Source organism: Zonotrichia albicollis, chromosome 4, assembly GCF_047830755.1.
Source record: "Zonotrichia albicollis isolate bZonAlb1 chromosome 4, bZonAlb1.hap1, whole genome shotgun sequence".
NCBI classification, from domain to species: domain Eukaryota; kingdom Metazoa; phylum Chordata; class Aves; order Passeriformes; family Passerellidae; genus Zonotrichia; species Zonotrichia albicollis.
In genome coordinates this window covers 25,439,543-25,464,861 of record NC_133822.1, presented here as the reverse complement: position 1 = coordinate 25,464,861, position 25,319 = coordinate 25,439,543, and the positions used below count along the sequence as shown (strand labels likewise).

Here is a 25,319-nt window from a genome sequence, read left to right as displayed (position 1 = left end):
TGACAAAATATTTTAACTGTTTTATTTTAAATATTTTGAAGGTGTCAGCTTTTTCTCATTATTATTTTTCTTTTAAATTGTTGAATAAAAGAAGTATTTAGCCATGTCACGAGGAAAAATGCATTCCCCTTTTGAAACATCCTGATTGTTTTGTTTGCGGCTTTTAAATACTGAAGTTTTGAAAATTCAGCTGAATGTAGTGCTTTGAGCTGGTGTTGTTGTTTCTGTTCTTCCTATCTCCAGCCTCATGGTTTTGCCTTCTTTTCCTATTAGATACCCAGAAGTGGGTGTTAGATTGAAAGGCAGCGCTGGGAATAATGCCAAATGAGCCATTGAGAAGCCTCACAATAGCTGTCACTCTGCCCATGCTGTGTGCTGGGCAGCGCCAGCCCTTTCCCTGGGCACCCTCCTCTCTTTTTGTTCTGCCTTTGCCGTGCTCCTGCCCCGGCAGGGGAGGTGTGATGTGAGCCATGGCAGCTCCTGCCTGCTCCCAGGGCTCAGGTCGTGGCCAGAGCTGCTCCCTGAGGCTGTGACCCCCGGTACAGGAGCAGGGAGAGGGGACAGCTCCCTCCTGGAGCCAGAGCTGCTGGCGTGCAGCCCCTGGCACACCTTGCAAAGGGGATTTTTTTCTTCTTAGCCAATGCCAGCAGACGTAGCCGAGTGTCAAAACAGCCAAGGTGTGAGCCAAGGGCACCTACAGAGCCCAACAGCTGTGGGTCAGGAGGCTGCCTGCCCGGCCCCTCACACCTTGGGGGAGGTTGCTCCAGGGTTACTCAGTGAGCAAAAGGCATTTCACCAATGCCAGGCCCTGGTGTGCTCCCCTGGGGTCTGACAGAGTCAGTGGCCATCCCCCAGCAGGCCGTGTGGAGCCTCTAGGGGAGGCAGCTCCAAGGGAAATCCAGGCAGGAGAGGTGGAGACAGTGAAAAAGCACTGGACAGAAAGGGGAAGGCATGCTGACAGCATGGGGGTTTGTGGAACAAGCTGTTCTTTACTGCTGTCGATTTTTGTCAAAGAATGTAATAAAATTATATGTACTAAGAGGGCTGTTGACCTCTGCTCTTAAAATAAAGCTTCTTTGCAGAAGGAAAAAAAAAGTTCTGACATCCAAAATTCTTCTATTGTGTTATCCATCACTCTTTTGAATTTTGGAGGTAAAAGTTTTCTCTGCTAGTTCTGTAGATATTCTTATTACATCCAAGGATCACGAAACACTGTATGGCTAGAGAGAATGACCTAAAGCAGAGAAATGTCAACCCAATGCTGCAGAAGGCGCACTTGGGATCTCGGGCAGACACTCTGCGTGCTTTTCACATGCACTTTGGTGATTCATCCCAGACAATTCCAGGAGTTTCCTCCCCCAGATGTCCACCAGACCCTTCTGCTGCAGTGAGAGCAGAGGGGGGAGGACCAGGGATGTGTTTGTTCACTCCTGAGCTGCTGCAGTTCACAGCCCAGAGTACTGATGGAAAATTGATGGCCACTGAGTCACGGCAGTCTGAACTGCACTGGCTGAGGAGAGGACACAGCTCTGGTTCTGCTGCCTCTGGATAGGTGGGATAATGTCAGCAGGGAGAAAGGGCACCAGCTGTTTGGAGTGACCCCTTCAGCTGCCGCAGCTGAATCTGCCAGGGACGGTGAGCTGCTGCTCCTAAACTGGTTCACTATAAATGAACTGTGTTTTTAAGGCTTCTTCTTTATCATTAATTCCAGTTCAGCATGAACTTTCTGATCTGGCAACTCACAGGCTTGAAAATCCTTACAGGACTCATGCACACAAATGTTGTGCTGGAGTGGGGCATGGAGTTTATAGCTTTTGGGAAGTTAATAATGTTCCCATTGTTAGGGCTGGGTTATTTTACTTTTTAAGACTGGCTTTGCTCCAAAAACTAGCAGATGTTATTGAAGGCAAACTTGCAAGGATGAGATGTATGTGCATATCATTAAGCAATGCAACTTTTTCTTAATTACTTTTAAAAGGCTGATACGATGCATGTCACGTTATGAGTAATTACTTACCATGGCAGTGACACCAAGAGCACAAAAGCCAGCTGCTAAATAAGACCTGAGGTCTCTGAGAAGGGCTCATTTCCTAGGAAATGCAGTGCTGGTTTTGTCTGCAGTTGGGTTTTCATAAAATAAGCAATTAAAGAAATACACCTAAATAGATGATTTACAGTTCCCATTTCTCTGTTGTGCTCAAAATAGGAGAGTGAGAACACAGCTCTGTGTGTCCTTCCAGGTGGGCATGGGCCCTGCGGGGAGTCCAGGGCTTTGGATTAGGTGCACCAGGTGCCAGAGAAAGTCCTTCTTCTGCATCAAGACCTGCCCCAAATCTGCAGAGGAGCTCAGAGTTGATCACTATTGAGTGATACAGTCACTAAAACAGAGCCACCCTCAGATATCCGAGATTTAGCCAGGTTTTACATGGACAGAATAAACTGAGGCACTGATCTTTCTGCTTCTAGGTATTGAATTATTTTTCTATTGGTGCTTTTCTTGTTCCTCAAAAAACAATTCCCATTTCTGTGGGAAGACCACTGCTATTTTTGCTTCTCTGTACAATTTTGCCACTACGCTATTATCTCATTAAAGTGCTGAACACCTCCCTCTCCACTTCATAAAATAAGCAATCACAGTAACATGCCTAATTAGCTGCTTTCTTGCTCATTTATGTTTCTCAAAGCATGAAAAGTTAACATCACATGAGGACTTTGCATCTTTCCACAAAGCTCCTATTCTTCAAGAGAGCTGAGCATCTTTTCTACTTCTGCATCTTCCAGCAATGGGCTCTTTGGCCTGCCATAAATAATTTAGTTGGCCTGCTTGGCTCAGTGATGCATGAGACTTGGGTATATAAAGGGAAAGGTGGGCTTCATTTGCTACCTCCTTGCAAAAGCTTGAGGTTTCAGTGGGTTTATGTTTATACACATCCTTTTCAGACAGGCAGAATTCATTATCCTGCTGCTGCTTGAACAGGAAGCCATGGATCTGATCCTGCCTCCTTAGAAATGATGTCATTAGCTGGAGCAGGAGAGAGCTTGGTATTCAGGGCAGGTGCTACAGCACAGGCAGGTGTGCTGTGTGCAGTGAGGGGATGGTGATGATCCCCCAGCTGACTCAGGGAGGGACTGGCCATGGCACAGAACCCTTGTCTCTGCTCAGCCCCTCGCATTCTTGTTAACTTCTAAAGCACCAACACAATCCTGTCCATTTCCTTCTTTCCTTTAAAATCACTTCTGTGCACACAGCTGTGATGTAATTTCAAGTTACAGAGCAGAGCATAAATCTTCTCAAAAGCATATGCATTGATATTTGAGGTTTTTCCCCCCTGAGATCCAGAATCAGCAGTTTGATGCTACCCAGACCTAGTCTTTTTGGCCCCTGTGATATTGTGGCTCACTTGTAAGCTTAGCTTGATTTCCTCTGTATTATTAAGACCTGGCCACCTGTCTGTTTAGGCTTCAAAGATTTTGCTACAAGGATGGGTTGTGCCTTGATAATACAGGGTAGTCACAGCCTCCTTGTCCTCCTTCCAACTTCTACTTGTTCAATTTGCAAATTAAAATAAATGAGCTGAGTTGGGTTCCTGTTTGTTTGCTTGCTGCTGGCCTTAAAAACCCGAGGAGGGCTCTGGACCCGAGGCTGTGTTCCTTGCAGCTCGCACATCCCAGGAGCAGGGAGGGAGGGGTTCCAGCTGGAGCGCACCGAGCGGCGCTGCTGGCAGGACACGGGCTGCAGCTCCCTGCTGGAATCTGCTCCTGCCTCCACCTGCCAGACACTGGAGCTGTTCACTTTCCAGTCAGCCTGCAAAAGCCATCTTTTATCCCTTTGTTAAAGAAGCCTGTGGCTTGAGATGGATCTGTGTGTGGGCAGACCTTTGGGCTGTGATTCCAAGTGATGGAAAGGCTCTCCAAGCACTGCATAGGCGCCTACTGTTGCGCTTAAAATCCTGGCAGTGACAGAGCCCTGGTTCTCCTGGGACTGGGCTGCACAGGGCTTTGCCAGTGAAAGCTGGACCTTCACTGGGAGCACTGCTAGTGATAAGAAGTTGAACCCCAGAGGAATAGTGTGATGAGCAGATCCTGAAACGTGTCAACTGAATTAATTTGATTTTGCTCGATGGGAGAGGCAACAGACACAAAACACTTCAGTGCTGTTTGAGAATATTATTGCAACATTTGAAAACAATTATTGCTCTTTGTATTACAGTCGTACTAAGCCTCTGGCTGCTTGAATGGGAAAGAGACTGAAAAATTGTCTACAGCCAAGACAGATAACTGCAGATGCTGAGGAAGGGAAGGACAGAGGGGTTCCCCAAAGACATGAGGGCAGTCAGTAAAAGAGCAGAGAGATTAATTTATTGCCTTACCAGGAACTACATTTAAAAGGCTTGAAGTTGTTGGGAATCAAAACATAGCAGTGAGATTCTGCAAGGTGCAAACCAGGGAAAGGCTACAAAAAAAAAAAATGCACTTCTGCTTCTGACCTCTCACAATGCAGAGGCAGCAAGATTTGGGGGGATTTAGTGCAACACTGGTGTGAGCTTGATTTACAAGGTGCTACAGATATGATGAAGTTACTTGTTTGCTGAATCTATCATGGAAGGAAAAATCCACTGGCCCATATTACTCTGCATGGATAAGTTTCTGAATTTGTGTAACTTTGGTCTCATTGTGCCATTTATCTTTTGGGATCAGCTTTATGAGATTTGTGTCAGGCTTTTCTATTTGGTTGCAGGGCTGCTTTGCAGAATCTTCTCTCTTGTTTGTGTGGTGGATGTGTGTATGATAAAAAGGTAAGATTGCATCATCTTTAATAAAAGCAAAGATGTATAGCCTAAAGAAATCAGATTAGTTGTAGAGAAAGAAATCAATCAGGCTGGCAAATTGCATCTGTGGGACAAAGTGCAAAATGTTTGTTTCATACAGTATTTATTGAACAAATTTGTTGAGAAGATGGTTAAAAATGCTCTACAAGAAAAAAAATAGGAACCATTTTGTTCAATTTAAATGGCATTGATGTATTTTTTACATCATGAATTCTTGCAATATTACCAACAACAGTCCCTGATAAAGTACTTTGCACAATTGCCTCACAGGGCATTTTGAGATAAAAGTATATATCGGAGATTGTGAAGTGGCTGCATCCAATTTATATATAATGGAACCCACTGCAGCCATCCTGCAAAATTCAATAGATCGGGAATCACATTACACTTCTGTGAGTTTGGGGTAGTAGGAGCTCTAAAGAGCCTCCAAAACAAACAGGTAGCTTTAAATCAAGTTTAATGAACCCTGTGTATTTTATACACATGTGATTAAAATGTTTTGTTTCTGTTTTTCATTTTGCTGGGTGATACAGAAGGAAAATCCCAAGTTCAGGCCTGTGAAACTGATCATCTGCTTGTTCTCAAGCGAAAATTCAGTTTAACTGAACACAGCAAACAATTTAAAATGCTAGACTGAAAGAAAACAAAAATGAAAAAGCAGATCTGTACAGAGCATCCATAATATTTACTAGCAAAAGCACTAAATGAAAATGCAGTATAGGCAGATAAAGGGTCATGCAGTACCATGGTGGTTTTTTCTTTTATTCATCTATGCCTGAAGCCTTGAAAACAACCCACAGTAGACAAAACCTGAACAAGTAGAGGGCCCAGTTTTGCTGTTTCCCACCTATTTCCTGAAGGAAATAGTGCAAGTGGATAGGTGGCACCTTTTGTGCTGCAGCCAGACCTGCCATGGGGCCAGTCCTTGGCCATTGTGCCTGCATGGGCAAGGAGCTGTTCCTGCTGTGCAGAGGAATACCTGGGCAAGCATTTGAGCAGAGCAGGGGGTCAGAGGGCACGTTGATAGTGTTCAAGCCCATAGGGCTGGAAGGTGGCCATTGCTTGGGGGTGTTTTGTCCAGAGATGCTTCATAGAGGAACTCAGATCTTAATCCTGTCCTCTGGGAGGTACTCAAGTGTGTGCATTTATGATCTTCCAGGTCTCTTCCAACCTTAATGATTCCATGATTTTGTGCATGTGTAAGGTGTGTGCATGATTGTATCATTGCTTGAAAATCTGTTCTGTGTGGTGATAGTCAATAATTCTTATTAATTTTCACAGAAAGTGTTACTCTTTCAGTTGTCCTTTCATAGTGCCCCATGTGCAAAATGCATCAGAGTGAAAATGGGCCTGAAGCAGGAACATTCAGATCAGGACTCAAAATGCCTCTGCTCTGGCAGCATCCTAAACCAGAACAATTGCACTGCCATCAGCAGAGCCCTGCCTGTGTAAAGCTGAGAACAAGGTCAAGTCCTGAGCCTCTGAAAAATGAGTCTCCAGCTGAGTCTTTGTATTTCCCAAAGATTCTGTTACACCAAATTGAAGCTAAAGCCAGGAAATGGACAGTACTTGCAAAATACAAGGTGACAGGACCAGAGAATTAAAGCTAAATGTGCAAAAATCCCCAAAACATAAATTTCAACAAATATGCTCCTAAATCCTGTGCTTCAAAAGCTAGGAAGCAGAGGTTGTGGCTTGGAGTTTACCATGGAGTTAGACCCTGATCCATTGGCTGAAACCAGCAGGCACATTGACAAAAAGCAGGTCCAAATTTGTGGTGTGGTGTCCTCAGCAGCTGGTTGGTAGATGTGTGTCTGAGGAGGAGACATCATCTGTGGTCTGGTACTGCAGGGGACGTTTACATTGCAGTGGGATGCATGCCAGTGGCTTTTGTCTGGAGTTCAGCTTCTGGATGTGCTGCTGGCGTGTTTTGTGAAGGAAAATCAATATTAAAAGAGGAATGGGAGAAGGGGGGCTCCAGCTTGCTGGTGCAAGCAGTGTGGGAGTGGGAGGGCAAGGGGCCGGAGAGGCATCGGAATTCTGGTCACTCCAAACAAAGCCAACAAGGAAGCAGCGACGTCGCTGTGGGGTCCTGGCCCACAAAGCAAGCATGAACTCACTGAAATGCTGTGGGGAGCAGCAGGGGAAGCAGAGGAGGCAGGAACAGGTCTGAGTTGGAGGCGTTTTGGTGGCAGAGATGGGGCTGCATGGGCAGCTCAGCCCCTCTGCTGTGCCAGCAGTGCCCCGGTGGCGCTGGGGGAGCTGAGCCTGAGCAGCACCCCGGGCACAGCCAGCTGGGAGGGCACAGACAGACCTGCCACAGGATGAGCCTGTGGGGTTCCATAGCAGCACCCTGGGCACAGCCAGCTGTGAGGGCACAGACAGACCTGCCACCTTCCCTGCACACAGGCTGCCCTGGCACTGTGCTGAGCTTCCCACACCGAGACAGCTGGGACTGAGGCAGAGCCTCCCAGGCTTCTGCCATTACAAGGTCCTTTCTTTAAGGACATGTGCACTTAATGTCAGAATATTGAAACCATACCCACGTGAACAAAGTTAGTAAGCCAGTGATTCATTGCCGTTTCAAACCTCTATCTAGCCACAGTAAATTCCTGCTCAGTAGTGACAGTCTGTGTCCACATGCAGGCTATGATTTACAGCTCTGTGTTTTGTATCAACAACATCTGTTTAACAAAAGAAGGGGAAAAAAAAGCCAAGAACATTTATTTTCTAACCTCTGTACCAGATGTTTCGTTATGCACAAGATCCAGGGATTATATCAGAAATAATTTAATTATTTTAAATGAATGATCTGAAGTGTTTTTCCTAAAGTATGTCTCGTAACCACTAACAACATGAAAACATAGGAATGTGGAAAAATAAACTCATGTTTTACACAAATTTATAATTGTATCTATTTTAAGGGCACAAATATTATGGACCAAATCCTAGCTTTTGATGGTAGTGCTGGGATTCTTGAATATTTGCACAAGACAATATTAATTATCGGGGTTATGAGAAAGATAAGGAGGCAGAGAGCAACTGATACAGCAGAAGAAAGCAACAGCTCAGAGATGTGCTGTGGGGAAGGGACGACACCAGGAGCAAAGGTGTCTTCAAGGACAGCAGTGCTGGTGTGGGACACCAGCTGAGGCTCCCCAAGCACACAGGAGCTGTACCCTGGCTCTCCCACGAGTCCCCTGAGGTCCCTGCACACCTGCAGATCCCTGGGTCTCACCTGGACAGTGGCTGGAATGGCCCATCTCAGACACAAAGCTGCTTAGTTTGGTTCCTGCTTGCCACCTTCCAGGGCAGAGCTGCTGGAGTGGGATCTCTCCCCTTGTGGCTGCTGCAGCCGGGGTCAGGGTGGCCTTTTCCTCTCTAGGGACACGCTGTGACTCACAGACCTGCTGCTGGCACGTGGCTTGCCCACAACTGCAGTGTGAGAGCACATTCAAACTTATGGAAAAAATTACTCTCATTCTTATTTCCATCTTTTGGAGGTAAATGCAAAGTCCCTTAGGTGAGTTTGATAAGCAGAAATATGGCAGTGCTTGTCCTTTACAGAGCTTCAATTTGAGTGTCTAAACTGCCCCACAGAGCGTCAGAGAAAATTCTTTGCAATTTGGGGTTTATTATCGTTCCTCACCATAATTTTTGCGGGTGTATCATAAGTGAGAATGCTGATACAGAAACACTGAGACATTTATAACTGCCTGGCCTGGATATCAGTCTTGAAGAACTTGCAATTACTCAGAATTACGGTGATAGATTCTGTTGCAGCCGTCGAAAACATTCAGCCAAGTTAAAACGAAAGTAAATGCATCAATGACACTGCTAAAGCAGACTGTGGGTCTGTGTTGTGGTTTCAACCTTCTTTCAGGGGGTAACAGGTTTTTCTGTTTTTCTGTGAGCTGTGGGAGCTGTAGCACGTATCAATCCAGTGCAGACCCAGCCAAACCTATTAGTTCTCTTGTTGTATAAAGATTTATCTGTAATTGCCAAGGTTTATTTTTATTTTCTTTGAATTACTGTTCTGGATGCATATAGATGCATAACAATTCCTAATTTCCCTCCCTATATTCTTGTACAGCACAGATTGCTTATCAAATACAGTCTTAACATTAAAGTGTCAAACAGGATTTGCAGAAAGCTATTTGGGTTTGTAGTTTAGGATGAACGTTTATCAAATTGTGGATTAGCTGAATCATGCACTGAACCAAATTATTATTGTCTGTGATTAAATCACAAAGTGGTTATTGCCCTGTGTCATCTAAAGCACACGATAGCTTAAATCTTGAAAATCCCTTTTTAAGGTGGCTATAGGAGCTACATAACGCTGGACTTTTAGGACCAGATTCTGTCCCTAGACAAAAAAAATAATAGCTTTTGAAAGGTCATTTGGACTGATCCCTCTCTGCTTACATGGGCAGCACACTGGGAAGGGAACGGATGGGTTTATTTGCATTTCAGACATACAGAATAGTTCTCAGTAAATAGATCTCTTTGTACCCAGCGCTGAAGTATTTATTCAAGGTGCTGGCCCAGAAAAGGGGAGTGAACTGTTCCTTCTCGCGCCTGACAGGCTGCCTGCTGGAGAGCAGTGATGCCCAGTTTGTTTGCTCTCATGCTGAGGGCACAGAGGGCTGGCAGTGCCACTCCTCAGCCCTGGAGGCCATGGGATGACCAGCAGGGTTTTTGCCAGCCCAAAGGGGCACTTGAGGGGCTACAGTCTTTCTAAAGAGGCTCAGTCTTCCCAAAGCTGTAGGAGGTTTTTTTTGGGGGCTGCTGCTGTGGTTGCTGCCTGCCCACAAAGATGTGTTCTGGGATAGCACAGTGTAACACGTAAAGATGCCAGCAGCAAACCTTCCTGGTGATTGATGTCCACGCTCCTCTTGTGCACCCTTCAGCAACCATCTAGCTGAGGAGCAAGAGGCCTTCCAGCACCCCTGTTTTCTCAGCCCTGCAGTAGGGCACAGCCCTCCTGATGGCAGCCTGGCTGAGTCACCGAGGAGAGAAGGATCCTTGCAGGACTGCGGGCTGGGAGACACAGCGGCCGCTCCCCTGCCCTGGTGCATGCAGGAGGGCAGATCACAGCCCAGGAGGAGTCGTGAGCACTAATCACCGCTTTTCCTGGTGAACAGATAGGAGGGAAGTCCTGAAAGGGCTTGTTTTCATGTTGCAACAAGGGGTCACGGGGTGGAAAGGGCTGAGAGTCACTGCATTAGAGCATGCTGGAGAAATGAGTCTGGCACAGCTGACGGCAGCGTGGCCCTCGCAGCCCGTGGCAGTAGCACCGGCTGAAAGTCTGCATTAAGCTGCCTTTGCTCCTCTACTTCATCCCCCTTGTCCTACTCTTTGACCTATTTTCTCTCACTGTTATCTAGTAATCTATTTTTTAAAGGCTCAGCCCAGTCTTTCCTGCTGGTTGCAGCTGATCCATCTCGCTGCTAGCCTGTGAAACCAGCACCTCCTAAAGAAACATCCCTCTGCCAATTACTCCGAAGGCAGGGATTCAGCTCAGCGTGAGAGCTTGATTGAAGCCAGTTGGCTGTGCCAACAGGACAGGGATGGCTCAAGAGAGGCTTCGTACAAAGTATAGAAACTCTAAACAGATTTCTTCAGTCTTTCCTCCATCCATGCTCAAACAAAGCCAGCAAAGTCAGAAAAATGGCAATATTTTACCAAAGGGAGGACTTATCCCACAGCTCTGCCATCCCCCTGGAAAGCCCACAGAAGGGAAGGAGAGAGTTGCACAGAAAACTGCAGGAGGCAGACGCAGACTTCTGCTCTGAGCCTGCCTCTCTGAGACGGAGGGTTTGAGGTTTTCCAGCGAGCTCAAGGAGCAAATCCTCTGAGCCCTGTGATTTCTCAGGCATGTGCCCTCGCCGTGGGCACCTCGAGTATGTGCACCCAGAGCCCTGCACAGAGTCTGGCCCTGGGGGAGCTGTGCCTGTGGCTGGAGCCCTGCCAGCCGAGGGGAGAACAGAGGGGCGAGCGCGCTGGATCGCCACACCAATGTCTGCTCTGCTCTGCTCTGCTCGTGTGCAGCCTCTCTGGCCCGCAGCCTTTTGGCTCACCCCACCTGCCTTTCTTCCCTTTTTTTTCCCTTTCCCCCAGCTGAACTGGCAGAGAGGAGGCTGCAGCTCCTTTCTGTCCCTGCAGCTTTCCTGTCTGGCTGACGCTGTGCCCTGGACACAGATGTCTGCTTCAATGCGGATCCTGCGAGGCACAAGCTGCGCTCGTGGGAAGAGCGTGGAGAGGGAAGATTCTGTGATCCCTGGGTGGGCTGTGAATTGCTGCCATCCTGTGCAAGAATGAAATAACAATAACACTTAACAACATACTGCCTTAAACAGTGGTTGTTTAGAAAGAAGATTTCGGTACATTTTCACAATTAATTATTTATCCAGGCAGCTACTTGGTTTAAAAGCATCCCGTCCACATAGCTCACCCTCTGTGAGCTCATTAATGCTCGAGCTGTGTCACCTCAGGCTAACCTGGTGGCGGTTGATTGAGTCCCGTGACAGCTGTTTGCAGAGGTTTGCCCTGCTCCCTGCCAGCAGCCTGCCTTCCTCCTCCAAATTGCCTCTCCGTTCCAGGCAGGGTTCAAATTTCTGAGTGAATGCTATCCTGGGCAAAATCGTTGGATTTCTGAGAGTAATAGGTAAGGCATGACAGATAACATCCTGCACACCCCCAGGAGTGCTCCTGCATGTTACAGCTTGAAGGTGTTGGTCAAGGTGAACCCTGCACCGAGCCCATTTAAGTCCCAGAACAAGTGTTTAGGGGTGTACAAACATGTTAATGACCTCCAGTTAATTGGCAAGCAATTACCTTGAAGTAAAAATAGCTTTCCCCTTGCTGAGCAGTCACAAGAGTGCGTGTCCCCCTATGAACACCGAAAATTTTGGCCAAGGAGCCTTGTCCAACTTGCCTTCTGGATCCTGGCAGGTCTGTGATCAAAAGTTTGTTGTCCCCAGCACCAACTGCTGTTTGTTTGTGGTAGAGACTCAGCAAACAGAGCTGTCTGCCAAAGCTAATTTTCACGCTGCCCTTTAATAAAGTTCTGCAGTTCATAATGCAATGAAAAAGTAAGATCATATTGACTGGCAAAAGCGTGTGGTTCAGCAAGGGAAAGTACCTGCTGTGTGCTCTAGAAAGGAACTATCAGTGAAAGCTAGGTAAGTATTTTTAACCTAAAGACAGCTTGGCAGGCTATAATGTGTCTCCTACCGAATTTTGAATCTTTCTGATCCTTTGCATGACAAAAATACACAGCTGGACTGATTTCATCAGATGTGTATTGCAGCTGAGAACTAAGAGGTCTGCACCTAGCACAGCTCTTGGCACTCCAAGTGGGACCCGTGGGCAGATGTTTGACCTGTTGCCTCTCTGCCACCTCCAAAAGTCAGCAGCATCTTTTCAGGAGGTCTCCAGCCCATGCAAACCATCAGCTTCTCTTAGAACTTGGATCAAGTCCTTGCTTGATCCTCCACAATACTTTGGGGGAAAAAAGGCCCAGATTTTCCTGATATGTAACCAAACCACACCTGGGTTTCATTCCTGGAAGAGATTGTCACAGCGTTTCTAAGAAGGCAATAACTGGGCACACGTGAGTCTGTCGCTGAAGTCCCGTGACTCTGGGGCTGGTGGTGGCCGAGATGAGCTGGCACGTGGTGCAGGGTGGTTCCAGCTGCAGGGCCACATCTGCTCCCTGTGCTCCACAGCAGTGGGTGAAGTGCTTGCTGCCCGTGCCCTCCCTGTCCCCAGCTGCTCCTGGCCGTCCCTCTCTCCAGGCAGTGTAGTGTCATGCTGAGGAGGAAGGAAGCAGGTGACACTGGGAGCCTCAGGACAGCCAGGGTGCCTGGCACAGATTCCTCTGGATGCTGCAGTGGGCTGCAGGATCAGTCCACAAAAATCTTTCCAAAGCAGCCAGAGGTCTCTGCCTTGTGTCCTGGAGGAGTGAGGGAGTGGCAGATGGAAAAAACAAAACTAGCAAAATGCATTTCACAATCCTGGCAGCAGTACTCGGCAAACAGAGGAGCCACAATGATGGAGTCTCAGATTGCTCTCCCTGTGCAGCCTGGCTTTAGGGACTCTGGTGTTGTTGTGAGGCTTGAAAGGGCTCCTGTTCCCTCCGCTGGCTCCTATGGCCTTGCATTTGGTATCCTCAGGTGTTTCAGGCTGGAGGAGCTGTAATGAGTACAGATACCAGAGCTTTCCAGGAAACATTCAGGTACAAGTGCAGCTCTGTTCACTGTAGCTGCCTTGAATTAAAGTTCTGTGCCTGTAGTGGCAGACAAATTTGCTGGCAAACATTTTGAAAAAAAAAAAAAAGAAAAAAAGAAAAAGGCATCAATCCAGAAAGGCACTGTGCACAAACTAAGCTTAGTATAAATGAGTACACCTGTGCTCGACACCAGGCACGTGATGAATGCTCTGCTACATCCTAGCCAAAATAAATTTAAAATGAATATCGGCGTGTACTGGTGTGAGATGAATGCTGGTCTTGTAAGCAGGAGCGCATGTGGCAGAAACAGGATCCTCCCGCCCGGCGTGTCAGCTGGGGATATCCACAGGGAGGGTCACGTGCGCTCCTCTCCAGCTCACCAGCAGGGCTGGTGAAAACAGGTTTTGATTTGAATGAGTTATGACCCATTGAAAATGGCATCATGTGTAACCACAGTAAATTGTCATAATGAGATCACGAGGCTGGAGAAGTGAGCGGCGAGCACAGAGGCCGCGTTCCACCGGCGCCCGCGGCTGCCAGCCCGGGGCTGCCCAATGCAACCGGGGACACGCTCCTGCTCCCTGGGCAGCCTTGGGGATTTGGGGACAGGACCGGGGCTTGCACAGCCAGGCAAAAACACATTGGCACTTTTGAGTTAAAAAGAAGAAAAAATGCTAAAATTCATATAGCTTTGCATTTAGTCTTATCCAGAGTAACAGAGGGGACTGGGCTAACACAAAGAGTGGACAAACACGAGTACTGTTAGTGCTGCCATGCTCACTCAGGCTTAGCCTAGATGTTTCTAAATCATGCTGCTGTAGGAGGAGAGGGTTTGGTGATCAGGGCAGAGCACTACAGAGGTGACAGGAAATCCTCCTGGAAGCTCAATAAAAGCCTCGGTGTATCCCAAGTTCACAGTTCTGCCAGACCAGCCCTCCTGGACCCTGCTCAGGCATGGCTGCCCTGGCTGCCCAGCTGTGAATGCTGCAAAATCATCACTGCCTTCTCTATTTTCACACAAAAAATAGAGGCAAAGTCTAAAACTATGATCAGTTTGATGGACTTAAAACTTTACCAAATACCTGGACAACATAAGTAGCAGAGCTCCTGCCTTCCAGGTGTCTTGTAGGTGGACTTTGGGCAAGAGCTCCTTTCCATTCCTCCTGACACTGTGTTATTTATGTGGGGCCATTCAAAGCTCAAGGGACTGGAAGAAACACACTGATTCTGCTTCTCAAGTTATCAAGTGCACGTGGCCCAGCCACGTCCTCCCACTGCCCGCAAGGCACAGGGCAGAGGTGTGTGCGTGCTGCTGCTGCAGGACCTGCTCTGTTCCCTTGGTCTCAGGGGAAACCAGGCTGCTTTCCACGTGGCTGCCACTCCTCTAGTCTTGCACCCTTCTGTCTCCTCCATCTGTCAAGCTCTGCACACAAATATCTGTGCCCCTGAGCCATGGAGCCATTCGGGCTCGTGCGGATATGCAGCACCTTCCTGAGTCATATCGTCTGTTTACAGTGGTTTGGTCATGGCTGAATTCATAGCCTGAGTCCATGGATAAAGAAACACCCAGCTCAGTGCTGTTCCATGCAGTGCAGGTTAGCCCCTGGCCCCGGGGTTGTGCTTGCATTTATCCATGATGCACAGTCTGAGCAGCACAGTGAAGCATAAGCCATTCCCAGGACCCCACGTCCCCTGCTGTGGGCAGCTGGCTCCAGGTCCTTCTGGTCTGCCAGGAGAAGTGCTTGAGGCTGGTCTGGAAGGCTCTTGTCTTGTTTCCCTGGTGTTGCCTTGCTGACATTGCTGCAAGGACAGCCGAAATAGATGGAGACCAGCCAAGCTGAAGAGACACAGGGGAAATGTGTCCCTGCATACACTTAAGAGCAAAGCACGGGGAGCACTGAGGGTTTCCTGGTGCACCAGAGGAGTCTTCCCAGTGAGGGCATTTCTGCTTGCCAGAGCCACAGGTGAATGTGCCAACACTGCCCACACTGCAGTGCAGGTGCAGCTGTGGGGAACCCAGATTTTCCAGTTGGTTCCTTCTCTGTAGCTAATGAGAACCAAAAATAAAACTGCTCGTTTGAAATACTCTCTGAATTTACTGCTTAAGCTCACTTGCTGTGTGTCATCCACTGAGCAGAAGTCCTTCTGAGCTTTCATCCTCTAGTCTCAGCTTAGTAGCCCTGCATAAACCCCTACTAACATGCCTTATTTTCCTAATACCTGTGTAGGAGAAGAATTTGGACTGGTTCCCTCGGATGAGAGCCATGTCTCTGGTTAGCAATGAAGGCGACAGTGAGCAAAATGAAATCAGGAACCTGCAGGAGAGGCTGGAGTCAACCATGAGCCTTGTGAAACAGCTTTCCAGTCAGCTGGCTGAGCTCAAGGAGCAGGTAAGTGCCCTGTGTGGGCAGCAAAGTGAGCACGTGTGGGTGAAGGCGCTGCCTTCCATCACGTCGCAGTCAGGACAGTGTTACAAAAGAGACTTTTGTCTCAGGAAGGTTTTATCTTTCCCTCCAGCAAGCTTTCTGGGTAGATACACTGATAAGGGTTTGGAGTGAAATTGTACTCTGTTAGCAACAGCAGAGATCAGGTAAGGAGAAAACTCAGAGCGGGAACTGGTCATGAAATGCTCCTGGTGAGTGTGCAAGGACAGAGGGGAAACTGCAGAAGGGATGAGGGGCTGCATAACCCGGCAGTGAAAGCAGTGTAGTGTCAGGAATAGCTGCATACTGATGGGAGCCTGGAGGAAAAAAGCCTTCTGTGTCCAGCCCTTGGGTTTTTCCCCCACTGAGAACATCAACAGTGCCCTTGTGAAAATAATTTGCAGAGCCTGTTGCTTTGCTTGTGTCACCCTTGTGCTGGTGCCCCTCCTGCAGCTCCCTCTGCTCTCCCGTATGGAGCACAAGCTGCTGGCCTCCCTCAAAGCCTCCCTTAAAGCCCTGCTCCTGCCCACATCGCCTGCCTGCCGTGTTTGCTCTCCCTTCAGGATCAAAAGGCCAGCTCCTTTTTTGCTAGAGGTGCTGCTCACCTCTGCTTTGCTCATTACAGCTTCAGAAAAGCATCTGTGTGTTTTCTTTATGGGAAGCTCTTCAGTGGCATCAACAGCGTTATCTAATTATTCCCTTCAAATCCCTCCTTAAAACTTTTCCCTGTGAAAAACCCAACAAAGGTTTAGGCTGGATGTGCTGAGACCATTGCTCATTGTGCTTACCCACAACATCCTGGTGGGATTTTTTTCATCCCCCTCTGGCTGAATCTGTTCTCTCCTGGCTTAAATTTAAACCCTGTGTGGCCAGGGCCATCTCTTCCTTCTGTGATTCTGCAGCACCAAGTGCAAACTCTGACCCTCTGCAGGGCTACACAACACAATAGCAGCACAAATAATACTCTGTAAGACCTGCCGGGGGATAAGAATAATGTATAAATGAGAATAAAATGTCCATACTTTGCAGGAAACAGATCTCCCACTTCAAAGGCATCCCTTACTTGTAATTTTCTATGCTGAAGAAAAGAATTCCACTCCCTGTTGTTTTGCTTATATGTATCTTGCTCTGTGACTGCTAAATAATAGTAAAAAGAAAAAAAAAATCTCAACTCGTCTCTCTCTGCCTTTCCACCTTAGATGACAGAACAAAGGAAGAATAAGCAGAGGCTGGGCTTTCTTGGATCAAACACACCCCATGTGAATCATCACATGCCACCACCCTGATACCACGGGGAGAAGCCGTGACTAGCCTTTCATCAGTATTCCTGCTTTATTATAGAATAAAAAACTGAGATTGAGAGGAGTGAACAGTGCCTATTGTTACAAAGTTAAAAACAACCAAGTGCCAAGATGTTAAGTGGTTTAGCTCTGGGAACAATTTGTAGCTGTTTTTCATGGTTGAGAGGGACCACAACCTAGAATGTGAGCGATACAAGGCGGCTCGTTTGTATTCCCTGCCTGGCTCCGGCTCCAGGGCTGCCTGGGACACAGGCTGGGACACAGGCTGGGACACAGGCTGGGACAGCACTTGGCCACATCCTGGGAGCCCCTTTGTCCCCGGAGCACCGGGAGGAGCGAGCTGAGCAGAAGAAGGAGAGGTGTTTATTGAGGCAAGCACGACAGCGTGGCTCAGAATCAATAGGTCGTCTCTGGCTCACTTGCCAAATAGCAACATTAGTCATATTTGCTTGGCATTTACTATTTTTTAATTACCAAAAATATGTCAGTCCCTAAGCGGTGACATTGCTTCAAGTAACTTCTACTAGGAGGGAAAGGGGAGAAACCTCAAAAGACTGGAGGAAGAAAAAAAAAAAAAAAAGGAAAAAATAGAAAAAGTTGCAAAGAGAAACATTAACGCTTTTGAATTTTAGCTGTCACCATGCAATTTCTTATTTATAACATGGAGCATAATGGATCTACAGCTGTGGGAATGTTATGCACATAATACTGACAACATAACTGGAAGTGATTTCTTTCTCCTGGTTTCAGATGTTCTCGATTAATGTGGCCATGAGGTTTCACATACTGAGGAGTTAAACTGTGTTTTAAATTCAAGTTCCAATGGAGGATTCAGGGGGAAAAAATTATACCTGTAGTTTGAAGCGTGTATGGGATTTTAGTTTTTACAAAAAAGCGTAGAAATGTCTTTTTGTACATGTAATGGTGTCATTACCTTCCATAAGCTCATCTTCAACAAGAGTTGATTTGAGTAAATAAACACCAAATTCTGCCAGCTTTCCTCTGAGCTACAGATCATGGTTTGATGGTTTTGCCTGCCCTTCCCACTTCCAGGGGTTTGGAGGGAAGCCTTGTGGGGAACAGGGGGCAACATCAGGGAGGCTCCTTCCAGCTCTCAGCCCTGCAAAAGGCAGCAGCTGAGTCACCAGTGCAGGTTTCTGCTCTATCCTGTATTTCTTGGGATGGCTTGAAAGAAAAGTTACAGGGTTTCCACAGAGCCCTAGGGGACTCTTGTCTTTTAGGAAAAAAATTGAGGGGCACAAATGGGAGTTGTGTCCTCAGTTCACTTTCATTTTCAGTGGGTTTTGGTTACCAGATTGTCTCACATTTGAAAATGCACCTCTTGTTACATGGAGTCACTTTTTAAACCAAAATATTTTTGCAATGATTTGCCCCTGTAAAATTTTCATTTTGTTATAAAAACCATTTTGATCAAAGGAAAAAATATTATTGGTGTAAATATTTTCCAGTTTCTTCCTGGAGAAATGCTGTTGTCCTGGTGAAGGCACTACTCAAACCAACAGGCCTAGAGTAAAGGGAAGGAAGGGGTATTTCACTGTCTTTATCCCAAATTCAAACCAGTTTTTGAAGCTACTTTTTTTTCTTATTTTTTGTGGCAGTGACGTGGCTGAGATAAAAGTAATATATAGTAGCAACATATTTATATCTTCTACCACTAAAACATCTCCCATTGGCTTCAATTGTGTCCTTCAAAAATAGTGTAGAAATCAGAGGTTTATGTATTTTACTGGAAGCAAATCTCTTTGTGTTGGCCTTAGTCCAGAGAGCACCCTGGTTGTGAGAGGTGATGGCCAAAGGAGCTGCCCACAAACATAAAATCAGCAGTAAGGTGGTAGGGACTCAGACCCTGTAGCTGTATTAATTCAAATTAGTTCATACAGTTAATCAGATCTACTCACAGCTTCTGTTGCAACAGCAATTTCCTTTTCTCACAAGTGTGGCTCTAAAACACAAAGCACAGTTCAATTATAAGTTAAACTCTCATTATTTATTGGGGGGTGTGAGGTTGGCTAATACTGGAATGGGTTGGCACTTTTCTTGTTTACACTCAGAAAAAGCAGCTGCACATCAGGGGAGGCTTCTGCTGCTGGAGCTGGGAGAGCTTGAGGCTGGATGGGTTTGTGCCCGAGCTCAGGGCTGCAGGTGGGTGCTGCTGGTGCTCCCACATCCCAGCCCACATCCCCTGGGGCTCAGGAGCACAGCTCCTGCTCTTCAGGAGGGAAAGTTACAGCATCTAAATCAGAGAACAGACGCTGGTTGGCCTTGGCCACGGTGCCTTTCTGCTGTTCAGAGAGACCTCCATAATCAGTAACAGTAGGTGATGCTACTTGCACAGACTGTAAATATATTTCACTGAGAATTTCAACATCTTTGCTGTTTCTGTCAAAACTTAGGTCCTGCCCTGCTCTCCTCCATGTGAGCAATCTGTACACTCACACGTGGTAAGGCAAACAGGAGGCTCCTTGTGTGGATAATGGTTGCAGGGCCAGGCCCCAAGACTTAAAGATAGTGAAATATCCCCATGAATGAGTTTATAACAAAAATCATTGTTTTATACATATATTTATGTGTATATCTTTGTTTAATGCAGCTGGGGTAACCTTTTCCTAGGCAAGTATCATTTACCTTACCTATTTATATTAAATGATTGCAATGAAGTTAAAACATCTAAGAGCTTTCAAGGCCTTAGAGAGAGATTTATAATTATAAGCTCCTTGACAGTTAAAATCTACTTAAGTAAATGTGTCCATTGCTGCTGAATGTAACTTTTAATAAAATGTGTCATTTTATATATGTCTGTGTCATTCTTGGTGCCGAGGCTGGGGAGAGATGTGCGTTCTGGTTTGGGAGGAGCGGGCTGGATGGGGGGCCAGGCTGTGGGTGTGCACCCATTCCTTCAGCCCTGAATGGATAGAGGCCGAATGCAGCAAGGAAAGCAAGAATTTGTGTTATTTCAGGTGCAGACTGCTCCATCTGGGTGGCAGCTGGGTGAAGGATTTGCTGGGTGCTCTTTGTGGAGGCCAGGGCAGCCCTAGGTGCAGGCGGGCAGAGCCAGGGATGGCGATGGCTCAGGTGTCACCAGGTGGGGATGAGCAGGCTCAAGGCACACAGCCTCAGGGGTTCTGCTGCTGCCTGATCTTTTCCAACCTTTATGATTCCACAGGACCATCATGCAGACTTTTCTGTGTGAGATTATTTTGCACATTTTTGTCTTCTCTTTTTTTTTTTTTGTAATGTTTTTAGTGTAACTCTTTCAGGTAGCACACTGAGAGACCAAGGGCTCTCCCCACTCCTCTGGGTGAAAGAATTGAGAAAGACAAATTGTGTCTCTCAACTTGGGCTAAGGAAATCTTAGCTGTGAAAAACGCCAATCACTCGTTTTTAAAATTTTAAAAGTTTAATAGTAATAAAATGGTTATAAAAATAGGAATACAATTGTTGAGTAATAACAATTTGGACAAATTGAATTAGGACAATATGAGACAAAAAAAGACAAAGAGTTACAGATGTCCAAGTGCCTTTTTCTGGGCAGCACAAGCCCGATAAAGGACACCCTGTTAACAGAGGATTAACCCTTAAAAACAACAGCCTGTTGCATATTCATACACCCCATACATGATGCATAAATTCCATTCAGACAAAAGATTCTGTCTGGTCATCATCAACTTCTTCCTTCTAATCCTAAAAGCACCTTCGAGGTGGGAAGAAGTTCGTTTCATCTGATAAGAAGGCAATAAATTCTTTTTCTCTGAAAGATTCAGGTGTCCTGGGGCTGCTATATGGTGCCTCATTCCTTTCTTAAAAAAATCCCACTAACATAGTTCTTATTTTAACTACAAAAGTTACCTTTTAATTACAAGACTACATTTATCATATTATTAAAATGTTAATACAGCACTACTAATCAATACAGCAAATACATATGGTAAATATCTGTGGAGAGCCATATAATATGCATTTTTCACATTAGGTCTTGTGAAGAATGGAAGAGCCCTCCCTACAAACCTGTGGTCAATAAACTACATCATATAAGTCCTTTCTTTTCCTTTTTCCCACCTGTTTTTTTTTTTTTTTTTACAAATAGTCAATATTAATGAAGAAAAAAATAAGGCCTCTTCTTAGCAAGAAAAAGCCTGCTAATTAATCAGTAAGAAAAATCCTATTAAATGGAGCATGCTGTTTCTCTTGTGCACTTGTTCCACCAACTTACTGAGATTTTGAGTAGAATTAACTTCCTTTTCTATTCTCTGGCATGATTTTAAGGCTAAATAGAAAGGAGCTTGTTTACTACTAGGTTTGTTAGATGGTTTTGCAAAAAGGATATCCTAAGAGAAAACGGGGTTTCATGCAGCAAGCTTTCAACCTAAGATTTCAGTCAAAAAGCCCCCAAACCAGCATTAAGCTTCTAAGCCCAAAGGGGAGCAGTTTCACATGCAGGACTGAGAACCTAATGCCAAGGCTTTTCTTTTTCCAAATGTTTGCCCCCGAGGCACATTTTAATTCAAGAGGTGTTTCAGGGAGCAAACCTCTCCCTCGGCACTGGCTCACTGTTCTGGCCTGCAAGTGAATTCTGCTCCTCCCTTCCCACCATTGCTGCTGCTGCTGTGACAAAAGCATCTGCAGGCAAGGATGTTTTCTCTGGAAAGCACGTGCTTACCTTCTGGGGAAGGCTGCCAAGTTCATTTCTGTGGGGAGAAAGCTGAGATTTAAGGCTGCTAACCTCTCTGCTGCCCTAAGATGCCCATAGGAGCACAACTGCCTGCAGGTGCCCGTGCTGAACATCCTGAATTTGCACAGAATCATTCAAAATGCCTCAAAAGGAACTCAGGCTGTGGGGATGTGAAATGTGCAATGGCGTATTGCTGCCATAAACACACACTTGCCCCCTCTATTTATATGCTGCACTGTTTCAGGAAGCTGCAAGGCAGAAGACAAGCAGCCTTTCTAATTTTACTATTCCCATTTTTTTCTCTTGCTGCAAACAGCCAAGAGTTAACCTTCTTTTTGTACTGGAAGTTTCTTTCTCCATGTCTCCACCTCTGTCTACTGCCACTCAGGTAAGGTGAGGCCTGGGCATGTCCTGGACTACAGGGTTTACTGATTAACCGAAGCAATAAGCTAAAATGTGTAGGAGCATGGTGTTCTTATGACTTAATAATTCTGTTTAAATGCTGTAGATCATCAGCATCCAATATCTGACTCCATGTAAGCAGGAGGTTTTCATAGCAGCCCTTCTTGTGGTGAATCATTGCAGAGTCTCCATTCCCTGATGGAGCATCCACATGGCCTTTGCCAAGGCAATGCACACCCATGTGCAAGGCTGTGGGGTCACCCTGCTGTGGATGGGCTCTGTCACCATTCACATTTCATCCAGATGGCAGGAGCAGTGGGGGGATCCAGTTACAGTCCAAAGGCCCAAATTCCCTTCATAAGTTACTCCCTTCTGGCCCCTAAAATCTGCAACATTTATAGGTTTTCTTCCCAGTAACACTGAGCTGCCACAAAAACTGGGGATTTTGGGCACATCCTCAGTGTTTCCTGTAATGGCCTTCAACTGGGATATGTGAATCTGAATTTCACAATCCTCTCCTAGGAGCACTTGCTCCCTTACTAAAGATATGAGGATATTTTTCCTTGCTTCTTTTTCCCTGCCCTGCCAGCATTACAGGATGAAACACCTGGGACCTGTGTTAACTCAGTTCCTGCTGTAGAGACCCACAGTTGTGTCCAGCAGAGCACAGGACAACTCAGAAACAGGGTTGAAAAAATCCATTTTCTGTCATGAGTCGGTGTTGGATAACAGAAGTTGGCTCAGAGTTTATATTATTTTTTTTTTCAAGTCACCTTTTGCTGGCTTTGAGGTTGGTTCTGGCCCATTTGCAGCCCTTTGTCTGGCACAAAAGCTCCCACCCCAACTTGATAAAGCCAGCAGAATTCCTGGTGCTCCCAAAACCCCTCCCAGCCCTTCATCTTTCTGTTCTGGGAGCTGAGGTGTCCGTGCTGTGTGTCACTGTGTGTGGTTTGCACACACAGCCCGGTCTGAGGGTATTTGGGAACACTGGAACAGGAATGGGACGGCTTGGCTGCGGCCCTAAACAAGCAAAGCTGGTGTGAGCGCTGCCCTCCCGTGAGAAATGCAAATCCTGCTGCCTGTGGAGGAGCCAGGAGAGGAGAGTTTGGTCCCTGGAGCTGTCATGGCTCTTCCTATGCAGGTGCAAACATCTGTCCAGGTTCCTGGTTGGCAGCTGGGATGTGGGAAGATGCTAGCAGGGCATTGTGCACCTGGCCCCAGACTGTGAGAGTTGTGAATGTGATGTGTTACAGTGCAGGGAAAGAAAGGGAAGGAAGAAAGTTCAAGGGAAGGTCTCAAGGGCACAAGAAAATGTTGTCAGGGATGGTGATTTTACTGGTGGGATTTACTAGAAGTTTGCTTTTGAGTGACTGTGAATAATTGGTGTTATCAGAAGCTGGCTGTCCATGTCTTTGTCAATCTTGAGTGCCTTTTCAGAAAAGAGGATTCACTGGTCCATTGAAATCCCTATTGCTCGGGGCCCTTGTTCTATGAACTCTGGGGTTTTTTTGCAAGTTTGTCCACAGCACCTCACTTGGGATAAGCGCTCTCTTACATGAGCTCTAAATAAATACAGAAATATAAACCAAGCTGGAAATTTACTGAGTACAAGCTGTCTTGCAAAATTGCCTGTGTTTCCTGGCTCTGGATGGGATGGAAATACCACAAGACTCCCTTCTCTCAGAGTAATGTGATACTTCTGCTTCCGGGCTCAGCGCAAAGCGGGAGGTGGAAGCATGTTCAAGAGAGGAAAAATAAAAGCAAAAGCAAATTATAATCGTGCTTGTTTTTAGCATGGCAAAATCAAACTCTCAATTAGAATGCTTGAAGTGGCCACTGTGATCATCTACTCAAACATCATGTGCAGTGCAGGGCGTAGAGTTTTATCCATCTGCTCCTCTGTGGCACAGAGCTGGAAATGGGAGCTAACCTGGCCTGGAAGTCTCCATGGGCAGAAGACATGGGCTGCATCTGCCAGCTGGTTCTCATCTGACTCCTCTTCAGCCCAAGCGCTGCATCCTGGCCAAGCAAACCTGGTTCCTCATGGGCCATGCTGGTTCCCATTCCTCCAGGAGAGGGAAATCCAGTCTAATGCAATCTCGGGATGCAAATCTTGTTCTGCAGCACAGGCATTGCAATAACAGCCCACATGCCTCAGCACATGGCCTTGGGTGGTGCCCGGGGCATCACTGGGCCTGTGGAGGAAGAGCCATGCCCACCCCGCTTGAGGTCATCACCTCCAAGGCAAGGAGCACAAATGTGAAGCTGTCTCGTGGGCTGAATGTGGTTCTGCACTCACACAATATTGCCCGGTTTATCTCGGCTGTTTGAGGGGCCTGAAAGGCCCGGGGGTGGCCTTGGACAGCCCGTGTATCGAAGGACGAGAAGAGGCTTCAGTTCTTCTTTCTGGTTTTATGTTTATTAATTGTTTATCTAAAAGATGTTCTTTCAGCCTAACAAAGATCCGCTCAGCAGTCAGCCATGGGCACACTGTGCCGTCCCACGGACCGCCACGTATCTTTATACCCCTAGTTACGTATACAATATTTATCATTTTTCCCCAATACCATCTATTCTTATAACTCGGTGTACTCTTAGTAATAACCAATCCAAAAATGCCACCGTGGCCAAAGAAGATGGAGGAGAGGAGGAAGAAGAAGGAGGGCAGGACACACCCCAATTCCTCCATCTTACTCCTCTAAACCCCCCTGTACATAAATCCTAAACCCTGTTTCTTACCCTCTAATTAGCTAATCTTTCCACCCTTCAACCCGGTGAGGCCCTCTTATCTTCATAAAGGTGTCGTCTCCCGTGTAGGGTCAAAGTCCTGCCACCAGACACTTCTGGCAACATTCCAGGACTCCCGGGCCCCCCAAGGGTGGTCTCAGGGGCCCTGCATCCCAGGGCTCAAATCCTGAGATCCCACACAATATCTGGGCAGGTATAGTGCTGCCAGATCACCTCTTTTTTTCCTTTTATTTTGCCTGGTTTTAGTTGGAAGGGCTCCCCTCAAGATGGCTTTCCCTCAGCCAGACCTTCAACCTTCACAGACACAATTTCTCCCGGCAAGTGACAAGTTATCTTCTGGGGTCCCTGTAATTTTCCCCATCTGGTCAAATATTTGGAGGCAGAAATTATGTCAGCTGAGGTGTCAGGGAAGGAAACAAAGCTGTGCCACTGCTGGGACAGTGTGATATGGCTGTGATATTGCTGTGGCAGAGAAAGCCCATGGTGTGAGCAGCCACATCTGAAGGAGAAGATGGCTGGGAATTTGGGGCACTGCACAGCTCCTCTCCCCTGATCCAGCCTCCAGCACAGCACCTTCCTCAGGGTGAAACAGGGACCTTGATCCCGCCTGCCTTTGTCTCTGCTACCCCCTCAAAAGAGAGGAGTGAATGTCTGTGTCCTCAGCACTGCCCATGAGGGGTGTCCCCTCCTGCC

General features: G+C 46.7%; 1 protein-coding gene across 6 annotated transcripts in view; it reads left to right on the top strand.

Moving 5' to 3' along the window:
- ITPR2 (inositol 1,4,5-trisphosphate receptor type 2) overlaps positions 1 to 17,382 on the top strand; it is a 248,316-nt gene extending 230,934 nt beyond the window's left edge. For all 6 annotated transcript variants that reach the window (XM_074539167.1, XM_074539170.1, XM_074539169.1 and 3 more), the window contains 2 exons: positions 15,291 to 15,452; positions 16,685 to 17,382. In XM_074539167.1, coding sequence (XP_074395268.1) covers positions 15,291 to 15,452; positions 16,685 to 16,771 — 249 coding nt within the window. In that variant the 3' untranslated portion in view covers positions 16,772 to 17,382. The remainder of the gene's footprint in view (positions 1 to 15,290; positions 15,453 to 16,684) is intronic.
- Positions 17,383 to 25,319: the final 7,937 nt, after the last annotated feature.